At 42.7% G+C, this 12,050-nt stretch overlaps 1 protein-coding gene across 1 annotated transcript in view; it reads right to left on the bottom strand.

Annotated features, from left to right (window-relative positions):
- Positions 1-12,050, bottom strand: part of LOC311244170 (immunoglobulin-like and fibronectin type III domain-containing protein 1) — a gene marked incomplete at both ends in the record, with an annotated part of 80,343 nt that overhangs the window by 67,339 nt on the left and 954 nt on the right. The window contains 3 exons of the mRNA XM_084333577.1: positions 3,633-3,778; positions 3,936-4,075; positions 5,559-5,678. Of these exons, the coding sequence (XP_084189703.1) occupies positions 3,633-3,778; positions 3,936-4,075; positions 5,559-5,678 (406 nt within the window). The remainder of the gene's footprint in view (positions 1-3,632; positions 3,779-3,935; positions 4,076-5,558; positions 5,679-12,050) is intronic.

Here is a 12,050-nt window from a genome sequence, read left to right as displayed (position 1 = left end):
TGATGTCGGTATTAGGTAGCCTATATAAACAATAATACGAGAGCATATACAAGAACCTTTCTATTCAGATAACTGCATTTGTGATGGAGCTTTGACAGCTATGGGAAGTACAGTAACAATCTATTGCTCGATCCATCTCCAATATCACGATGGACCGTGCCGGTGGCCAAAGAGTCAGACCCGAGGGTATAGCGGACTCTAGTTAATATTTTTTATGTTCTCTCTGCAATTAGACTGCCCCTCATGCATTCATTCATTCCTATGCTATCTCTGAAAACAGTTCCCCGCGGAGCGCAGTCAGTGCACCCCGATAACCCTATATATAAACCATGCTGCATTCATTCGGAAAGAAAGACTTATTCCAAATGCTATAGGGTTTGACAATAATTACACTACTGTCGCTATTTTACAATGAACTATAATGAATTACGGGTCATACTACAAAACACGCCAGTGTTGAAACTAATGCAATAATAATATTCTACCACCGGGCGCCATGTACGCATGGTCGGAGCTGTGCGTAGATATACGCACAAAGTCAAGCACGTTCAAATTGATAAGTCACACACTTTGCTTAGAAATGATCGTACGCACGGGTTACGCACATATCTGTGCGTACGCACCATTGATAAATGAGGGCCCAGGTTACTAGAAAAGTCAGCCTGGAGGAATTTCATCGACACACAGCCCCATACACAGAGTCTCAAAGGGAGTGCAACATCGGCCGCATACCACCAGGCGGCGGTATTGGACTTTTGAGATCTCAGACTCATTCGCTATGGTTACACAGGCTCCCTGGATGGATAACGATTGGAAATAGCGAATAAAAGAAATAACGATCAAATAACGTATATATACGTGGTTGGCGTTCAACGATTGGCGGACAAACACAACACAACACAACATAGAGAGCATCCTGACCGGCAACATCACCTCCTGGTTTGGGAATAGCACTGCACAAGACCGTAGCAGACTACAAAGAGTGACACGTTCAGCCGAACGCACAATTGGAGGGGGGCTTCCCACCCTCCAGAACATTTACAACAAGCGGTGCAAGGGGAAGGCTAAGAGAATTATTAAGGACTCGAGCCACCCGAACAACTGCCTCTTTGAACTGCTGCGGTCAGGCAAGCGATATCGGAGTCTTAAGGCGAGCACAGAAAGACTCAGAAGAAGCTTCTATCCCCAGGCCATCAGGCTGCTAAACGAACAATAATCACTATGCAACAACCATCAAATGCACACAGCACACACACCCACACGCACACACTCACTCAAACAAACAACACACTGCAGCACCCACTCTCCACACTTTAGATCACACAAACACACTACACTTTATATTTATTGATAAAGGATTTGCACTACAACTCGTACACCTACTGTGAATTGTACCTAAATTGCACCTCGTCCCATTTCTCCATTTCTGCCTTGCACTATATAGTATTGTATATTAGTACACTGCACAGTATTGTATATTGTATGGTAACTACGTCTATTCTGCATCGAACATTGTACATATGTCTAAACTGAACACTGTGACCTCATTTTTTTTTACTTCTAATTTTACTATGTTATTTTATTTCATACTTATCTTGTCTTGCACAGTCTCTGGAGCGCAACAGTAAGAAGCATTTTGTATAAAAGTATTCTGTACTTCTGTATGACAACTATTAAAGAAACTTGAAACTTGAAACTTGAAACACGTATTCAATCGTTGTTGGCAGGGAATGAGTTAATATTGAAGGGTCACACTCTCAGGGTCTGCTGGCGATGCACCACTTCATGGCCCAGTGATCGCTGATCCAAACAAAGGCTCTAATGAAGAAATGACTCGCCACAGAAGTCTCTGGATAAAATACAACATCATCTTGGACATGCGTGCAGGCACGTGCACACATAGAGCCTAAGGGGTGCTCGAGCACCTGCCCTTTTGAGCCTCATAAAAAAGTGCCCTTTAAAAAAGAAAAATATAATATATATATTTTTCTTTTTTTTTTTTTACCGTTCCACATATTGATTGCCGTTCCAACTGAAAAATGTCAGGATAGAATAAAAATATTAGGTAAAGAGAGAGAGATGCCCCGTATTCCATTGCAGTTTGCACGGCCTCCTCAGCGTGCCTCTCCGCGGACCTATATATTTTATGCATAGTGTGGGTGGTGATGATGATGATGATAGAAACCGCTGTGGCCCATACAGTTGAATGCTGGTATTACACTCACGAAGAAGTCAGGTCCGATTGGGAATCTCAAATACAAATCGGGATTGGAATAAAAAAGGCATTTATATTAAACAATACAGAATATACAGCACTGGGTCTGTAGGGTAAGCACTTATTCCCTCCCCCCTGAACATTTATGGAGATGTATGGGCCTTTTAAGTCAGTGATACAAAGTGTCTTTCAAGGATAAGTGAGCTCCTGCACTGATTGTTATAGTTCAATATATAATAATAAATAATAATAATAAAAAGGGGCCCCCCCGCCCAAAAAGGGCCCCCAAAAATTGTTCGAACACACACAGGTATAGTGCCCTTTTCAGCCTTTGAGAACCTGCCCATCTAAAGTCCTGTGCACGTCCCTGCATGCGTGTTATGGCTCAGAGATGATGGAACATAAATAGTTGGAATCGTTATGATGGAACATAATAACCTCAGTCTGGCCTCTTACCTCTTCCTCAACATTTTCCTGAACTCAGCTGGGTCTGTGGTTTGTGGGTCTGTGTAGGACAATATCAGCGTCATCATAAACTAGCTTTATTATTTATTTATTTTTATAAAAAATTCTAATATAGTGGAAGATTACTAGAAGATTACTAGGCTACTCACCGAGATCCATGTTCAACTGCTCCATAGCCTTCTTTTTTTTAAATCCAACTATACGAAACAGATGATAGTAAAGTTAGATAAAGTGATAGTAAAGGGAGGTACTAATTTGGTATAGACCAGCGGTTCTCAAACTACGGGTCGCGACCCAAAGTGGGGTCGTGGGTAGGTGACAGTGTGCTTTTATTTTGATATTCCTTAATTCCATGTTGAAAAAAAATAAACTAAATAAAATGGGGTCGTGGTATAAAGAAGTTTGAGAATCCCTGGTATAGACTTTTTGCCATGCAAAACACACGCACGCACACACACACACACACAAACGCACGCGCACACACACACACGCGCGCACACACACACACACACACACACACACACACACACACACACACACACACACAAACGCACACGCACACACAAACAAACACAAATGCATGCACACACACAAACGCACGCATACACACACACAAACACGCATACACACACACAAACACGCACACACGCACACACACACACACACAAAAACACACACACACAAACAAACACAAACACACAATGCACGCACACACACAAACACACAAACGCACGGATACACACACACACACACAAACGCATGCACACACACACGCACACACACACAAACACTAAAAACACACATGCAAACACACACACAGACAAACACACACACACAGACAAACACACACAAACACACAATGCACGCACACACACAAACACACAAACGCACGGATACACACACACACACACTAAAAACATGCATGCTTGCACACACACACGCACGCACATACAGTGACGTAGAGTAATACAGTGCATGGTCATTGTGATCCTCCTCACCCTCCAGCACGTGTAAGGTTGCAGTGCAGACCGCCCGGCCATATTCATTCACAGCAAAGCATTTATACGTGTCGGCTTCCTCAGAAGTCACTTTGGGAATCTAGCGATGCAAACAACACACACACACACACACCATATGTATATTATATCATTTTGTTTTACCGACATACCATCATAACAAAAAATATATATAAAAAAATGCATGGGTTTGTGTGTGTGCTTTTTTTTTATATATATTTTTTTATATAGTCTCTTACCTCTAAAGTGTATTCGCCAGTTGCTTCGTCACTTTTAAATCTGAATTTATCCACATCGAGAGTCTCCTCTTTAGCTCTCTTCCATGTCACTTCAGGCTTGGGATCCCCCTTCACGAAAGCCTTGAAAACAACTAATTTGCCTAAAGGATGGGCACAAATATTGCATCTTCATTTCCACACCTATATGAATTCCATTCTAGATCCATACATGGGAACGTGTCACTACATGGCATTCAAACAATCAACCTATCTCAAACCCCGCCCCCTCTCTTCTTCATCCTCCAATCACGACTGTTGAGATAGGTCAATTATGTATAGGTAAAACAGTGTAAACTACTGATGAGTCAACCAGCACCTGCTAACGGGTCTGACCCGTAGTTAGTGCGGTCGCCTGTGGATCCTATGGTTCGAATCCACTCTGTTATAACAGTATTTAGACAATGAGCAGTCGTTTCAATCTGCTTGCAGTCCCAGGTGGGTGGGGCTTGCCACGTAAGATAATAAAATGTGTATCACTTGAAAGTATTTGTATAATTTGTATCACTTTTAGTTTTTTGACAAAAACACAAATGATTATTTGTAAATACAAATACCCATCATGTATGTACTACCATGCAGTTGTTAGCTTTTTTGTGATTGGAGGGCAAAGCTTGAGATAGGTTCTCATTTTGTGCAAAAATGGAAAGCTTTTCAATTTCCATGCGGCAGAATTGTTACAATAGCCGATAATCCATTTTCCCAATGATAGACCCTATACGGGTGGAACAACCAGTGACGTCAGACTACACCTCCCTATAGACCTGTTCGCTGTATACGTTAGACTCAGTGTGCTTCACCGGAGCAGAAAGAAACATAATCCTGGTCACAACAATGGGGCAGACTACAATATTCGCATATGTTAGCCATGCTAGCGATCTAAACAATCAATCCATGCCAAAGCTATATGATATGTAAAAGGGAAAAGACTCACACTCACAGCCATGCTGATTTGACTAAATGACATCCAGCCGTTTTCGTTTGAAACTACTGTTAGTCAGGGAAGTGCCATGGTTTCTCCATAGAGCCCGGTCGTATTCTTTTAGCGCAGCAGCTCGCGCAGGTCCGGGGCAACTTAGTCACGTGACTCAGTTGGTATTGCTGATTGGCTCGAACACGGTACGTTTGTATTAGGGCTGACCTCGACTAGTCGAATAGTCGACTAATCGATCGAAAGGGGAACGTAGTTGACTGCCAACCTCTTAGTCAAACAAATTTATTTTTAAATAAAATATTTATAAATATAATAAAAAAAATTTGGATCATTCTTTCCAAAAGCAAAGAGGCCTAGCAACGTGGCTAACGCTAATGGCATGCATACCAGCAAGGCTAACTGCCTAAGAAAACAGGCACAGAAAGAGGATTTAACCCGTCTAATGCACACACTAGTCAAATATCAAGTGTATGTATCCAGTGGACCAATTGCATGCTTTCGTAGAGGACAAGAAGCCTTCAGTCGACTCCTTCAGACATTAAGCACCCGGCCCCCACAGCCCAGAAGGCCTAGTTTGTATACAGGTCTATATATGGATGCAAATCAACGAATCCACAAGGGATTTCAGTGCCGGTGATGTGTTGCTGTCTCACCTTCTTGTATGGTCACAGGAATCGGTGTGCGTGCGAAATCCGGGGTGCTCTTGTCTTCTGGAATATCCTGGAAAAACTGTGTAATCATCACCCCGGGGACCTTGGATCTCTTCCTGATAACTACACAGAGCCAACAACACAAATACCAGTTGGAAAAGAGGCAACGTGTAATCCTTAAAAAAAACATCCATTTGATTTATGATGTATACTGTACGGTGAGAGAGAGAGAGAGAGAGAGAGAGAGAGAGAGAGAGAGAGAGAGAGAGAGAGAGAGAGAGAGAGAGAGAGAGAGAGAGAGAGAGAGAGAGAGAGAGAGAGAGAGAGAGAGAGAGAGAGAGAGAGAGAGAGAGTAATTTTATTGCTGCCAGCAGGTGTCAGTCATGGTACATTGTCGCCCCTGCTTGGAAACAGTGAACGCACCACAGTGACTAATGGAGATCACTCAGAAGGCAGAAGGGACACTATATTTGTTTGGCGGTGAGGCACAAATACAAATTTGTTGGAGACTTAATGAAAACAATGGGGGGAATATATATATATATATAACATTTTATGAATACATTTTTTTATTAGGCCTTCAATGTAAAAGTTGTAATGTTTCATTTCTTACAAAAGCGCTTTTTAATCTAAATCCTCTCCACGTGGACATTTAATGGCTTTTCCGACAAAATCTTTTAAAGAGATAATTTTAACCCATTCACTACTATACCACACTACCAAAGGGTTAACCCTTTCACTGTGACAATACAGAAGGTTAACCCTTTCACTGCCACACGACAAAGGATTAACCCTTTCCCTACCACACTACAGAAGGATAACCCTTGCACTACCACACCACAGATAACCGTCTGTAGTGTGGGTAGTGAAAGGGTTAACCTTCTGTAGTGTGGTAGGGAAAGGTGCTCCATCAGACAGTAAGTTATACAGTGGGGAGAGAGAAGAAGTGATGGGGTGGCCTCAGCAACTATAAGGTCACGGACCAGATTCAAATCTGTTCGAAGGCACGTGGTACAAAAGTAAAGACCATGATGCCTCTGGATTTCTGACTTTCATTTAGTGGGGACACCTTGCTGGTTGCCGACTGCATATAATATCACCACCGGGCAAATTAACATTAACAGACTGAAACAAACTGTGCTGGAACGAGTGAGATTTTGTGCGTGGTCAGATCTTCATGGTTGATTATCCAATCCAATCCAACTTTATTTGTATAGCACATTTAAAAACAACATGGTTGACCTAAGTGCTTCACAGTAAAAACCATAATATAGTAAAAAGAAAAAAACACATAAACACAATACAAAGTACACAGAACTACAAACTAAATTACAGCAAAAGAGACATTTATTTTTTTAAAGCTAGGGAGAACAAATGTGTTTTAAGGTGGGACTTAAACACTGGGAGCGTTGGGGCCAGCCTAATGTGGGGGGGCAACTCGTTCCACAGTTTGGGGGCTGCAACCGCAGATGCACTGTCCCCCCTGTTTTTTAGCCTGGATTTAGGGACAACCAGGAGGGACTGGTCAGCAGACCTCAGAGACCGTGATGCGGTGTAGGGGTGCAGGATCTCGGTGAGGTAGGGTGGGGCCAGACCATTCATTGCTTTATAAGCAAACAGCAGGATCTTAAAACTATGAATGTATCGGTAGAGCATAATAATAATAAAGGGTAGCTGGTTGATGAGGTGAGGGAGACAAAGGGTGGGGTGAGACAAAAGGTGAAGTGTGAGGGAAGAGGAAGGGAGGAGAGAGGAGGAGGAGGAGGAGGAGGTGTAGACAGAAACCTTAGAGGAAAGCCTCCACAGAACCCTTGATTTCCTGGGATGACAGTACGTCATGTCATTTTATATTACGTACTCAGAAGCATTTTATATTACCTAAACATAAAATCCAGGCCACTTATCACCACCTTGACCTCTATTATGCACCAATAATTCACCCTTTCCCCCTCCTCCCACACTATGCAACATCCTACCCCTCAAGTGCAATATCCACAGTGCAATGCCCACCCACTACCGTCTGACACTGTGATTGTTATTTTGGGTATTGTTATTGTATAGTATTTTATGTTTCTTGTATAGTATTTTATGTTTCTTGTATAGTATTTTATGTTCTGCATAGTATTTTATGTTTCTCTTTTATTACTTGTGTGATTTTACTACTGCACCTTAAGTTTGAGTCCCAAATCTCGTTGTATGCTAATATAATAACAATAAAGTACAATCTAATCTAATCTAATCCAGTGATGCCACAGATTACTTGTAAAAGTAATCTGATTACTGATTACTGATTACTCCTTTAAAAAGTAATCTAAGTTACTTTACTGATTACTTGATTATCAGAGTAACTTAGTTACTTTGAAAGTAACTAGGTTACGAAGTCGTCGTCGTTCCCCCAACAGTTTTTTTTAAACGCTTTATTGAAAGTGCATAAATTGTTTTTAACTTGTTTCTCTGCACATAACGTAAATTGTTAAACTAGTGCTTCAGCTTCTGTACCATCAAGTATGGTAAAGCAACAGTATATGATGCTCACAGCATTAGAGCAGCCAGCCAGTGGTTTTACAAAACCAGTGTATCACATCTAACAAATGCAGGCTGAACTATTCAATTATATCAACTGTAACTATTAAATTGTTTTTATAAATGTCTCTCTATAAACATACAATCAGTCTCTCTTTAACATGTAAATTAACTGTAAATCTGGCAAATAAGAGCTTTTGCTCTGCCACCATCAATCCTCCTGTACCTAGTCGAAGCGTCGGCTAGTGTTGTGATTCCAGATGCTTTCAATGCAATTGGATGTGCTGTTTTTAGCGGTAGACAGTATTTTGTTTTCTGTGACTGAGGCTACGTTTAGACGAGCGTTTTGGGGTGGAATTCTGAACAGAAACCGCAAAAGTCATCTTGCGGTTTCACTTTTAATTTTGCCAAGCGTTTTGGGGTGGAATTCTCCGACGACGGAGCCCTGCTGTCACACGATTGGCGCATATGTCACATGACGTGCTGTGAAGACCCGCCCTACTCTGCCTCTGATTCGCAGACTGTGGATGGGGAATGTGATTGTACCAAAGCAGAGTCACTCACAGACAGAGAGTCCAGTCACGCCGCGGGACACATTCTTGTATTTAACCCTTTCACTGCCACATCACGTCACTCCCAAATAAGAAAAACAGCTCAAAATGTATTTTTGACTGTCGAAAACGAAATAAAATACTGCATTCCGCCTGCATTATGAATTTATGATGAGATAGTAACGAAATAGTAACGCACAGCCACTTGGACAAGTAACTGCAATCAGATTACTGGCTTTTAAAGATTAACGCGTTAGATTACTATTTTCGGGGAAAAGTAATCAGATTACAATAACGCGTTACTTAGTAACGCGTTACTGGCATCACTGATCTAATCTATCTATCAAACACTCCCCCCTGAAGAAATCTTGATTAGAGTGTAAAATGTGGTTGTTTTCGCATTTGGTTCATCATGGCAGCGCGCCCAGTAAACAGACAGGCTCTCCATTCAACAACGTTGGGGCAAGTAATTGTATGTTTAGGTAATGTAAAATGCTTGTGAGTAAATTCAATAAAATGACATGACGTCAACTGGGAGATCTAAAGTTCCGGCCTATGTTTACATTTTTTTTTTCTCCTGATTTTTCCGTGTTTTTCCTCCCATCCCAATTTAGTCGTTATGCCAATTCCCCCCTCCCCTACCTGGTCGTTGTGCGCATGTGCCCCCTACTGGTCATTCTAGGGAGCCCTGAGGTCTGTCACATGCTTCCTCCGATACATATGGAGACAGCCAGCTGCTCTCTTTTCACCTGCCAGCGTGGACTCTCATTGGCGAGGAGTAACGTGTAGGAGGCTCACACTGCCCCCCGCCCTCTCCTGTCTTTTGCTGTGCAGGCGCCCTGTCCGACCTGTAGGAGTCGCTGTCCACAACGTCCAGATTACCACCCCATCGACTTCCCTCCCGCTAACTCTGCCAATTGAGCTAGTATGACGGCCGGCCCAAGCCAGAGGCAACGCTGACAGCCGGAGTCGATACCGGTGTCTCGTGCGTTGGTGACGAGTGCAATGTCCGCTGCGCCACCCAGCCGCCCATGTTCCGGCCTATGTTAATTTGTCCAGCTGTCATATGAAGCAAGCTAAGCATAGTGGTACATATTATACAGCCAGGAACCAGCAAGGGAATATGTATTATATATTTATCAATGTATTCAGTAAGTCTCCTTTGTATTCTTCCTACAGTCAGATCTATGTTATCTATGAATATCAAACTAATTAAAGTAACATTGTAGATACAGAAGTTGCTCTATACACATGTAGAAATTGTCCGTTCTTGTAGTTAACAACAAAGTTGCATTGCTTTGTTTTAACAACCCTTTGTCGTCGAGTGAAGCCATGTGCTTAGACCAGCTTGTCACACGAGTATTTCCCCAGATGCCTGTATTAAAGTAATAATCTTGAACATTTTCATATGAATAAATGCCACTCTCTATTGCCAATTGACAAAAACGAGGATCTTGGGGATTACCACTTAAGGGTCTGACGGCAGGCTACTGTATCTAAAAGTAGGCATTTCAATTTCATAACATTTGAAAAGCCAACTGATCGAAATGTAAGGGGGCGTGATTGCGCAGACCTATACTGGGAGCATTCACTGACATTTCAGGAAAGGCCCCTTTCACAGGTATGGTCTCCTCCAGAACCCTCTACTTCCTGTCCATACAACACAGTTGTCTGTGAGAGTGTCTGCGTTTCTGCGTATTAGTCTGAGCCCCTCTATTCGCCCAGTGATAAATATTAAGAGTTTTTTTTTAATTTACAGCGTCGTCTAATTTCAACAGCGGTGCAGGAGCAACTTCATATATCAATATTATATTTTCATCCAATGCACTCAACCAATGCACTCAACACAAGATGAAACAGACATATTCATTGATGTCTTCGAAAAGCATAATGAAAAAAAAGAATAATAATAAAAACAGTGCGTCGTAAGGGGTATCGTTTGCTCTGTGATCTCACATATATACCTACCTCTTTTCCTGTTTGTCGCATTTCTCCGTCAACTGTTGGATGTGCAAAAAGATAGGGGATCACACGGAAGATAAAATGACATTAATCCGGGGGATTTAACGTTTGAGAATGAGAGGAACAAAAGGGCAGGAGATAGCGACTGCCCTGACAAAGACGAGGCCTGTCGGGGGAGGGGGAGGGGGTGGGGGGACCATGAAGACGGGATGACGGGATGATCCAGAAGACGGCAGTAAGACAATAATACCTGATGTATTATTACGCGTATTATTCCGTTTTTGGGTTATTTACAGCGATGGACTTGGCCTCATACCTGCTTACCGTATGGAACGAAGCGCTCATACAGTAGGAACGTATGGTCAAACAACAACAACAACAACGTCGACATGATGACTTCTATGTTTCGTCTACCAACACTGGGATGGCGGGGTCTCTCTCTCTTTTTCACCTGACTTGACGCCAGACACCTCGTTAAAATGCTGAATGAATCGGTCAACGCGGGGAGAGACCTGCTGTGACAGGAAGTGAAATCCGAGTCTGTTAGAAGGAAAGCTGAGCAACAGGAAGTGTGCGTGCGATGGGGGGGGGGGGGGGGGGGGGGGCTGCGGATGTCCAGAAGAAGTGATTAGAATAAGCAGGTCGACTTCCAGGCTGGTTTCCTTCAGCGTTGCGTTGTCTCAACGTGGTTTAATCAGATGTCCGATGAAGGGGAACATAAAGTAGCTTCCTCCTCTCTCCCCTCCTCTTCATCATGTCCTCGCTCCTTCCATGACTGTGCAATTGTGGTGTGTGTGTGGTGTGTGTGGTGTGCGTGTGTGTTTGTGTGAGAGAGAGTAAGATAAAGACAGAAAGAACAAGAGAGAGAGAGAGATAAGATGGAGAGAGGGGGAGGTAGAGGGAGCAGGGGGTAGGGTCGTGGGAGAGAGAGAGAGAGAGAGACTAAGGGATATTACAATGTAAACATGGCGTATTGTAGAACATGGGAGTTGGAAGGTGCATCAAATCAAATCAATCCAATTTATTTGCATCAATAAACTGAACCAGTGAAGGGGCGTGAGGTCAAAGGTCAAGCCAAGCTTGGATGTCTGCTTCTCGTCCTCATCTTATACACGTCTGGGAGAAAATAACTATATACTACCCGCGTAGACGGTGGATTCTGAGAATAAAACACCCACTCATGTGCTTAAATCTGACCGATAACAAGCTGTGTGCAGTGTCTCATTATCAGGTCTGATGGGTGGAATCCTCTCGGTCATATGCATATTATTCTATTGATTATTGATGCATAATGTTCATGGTCCAAATGAAGACTTCTGAATGGTTACTCTCTCTTTCTCTCTCTCTCTCTCTCTCTCTCTCTCTCTCTCCTCTCTCTCTCTCTCTCTCTCTCTCTCTCTCTCTCTCTCTCTCTCTCTCTCTTGAAACCGTCAAAAGAAACGTTCCCAAACGGCAGCTG

Source organism: Notolepis coatsorum, assembly GCF_963971535.1.
Source record: "Notolepis coatsorum genome assembly, chromosome: 17".
Lineage (NCBI taxonomy): Eukaryota > Metazoa > Chordata > Actinopteri > Aulopiformes > Paralepididae > Notolepis > Notolepis coatsorum.
Note: the sequence above shows the minus strand (reverse complement) of the source record. Positions and strands in the feature narration are given on the sequence as shown.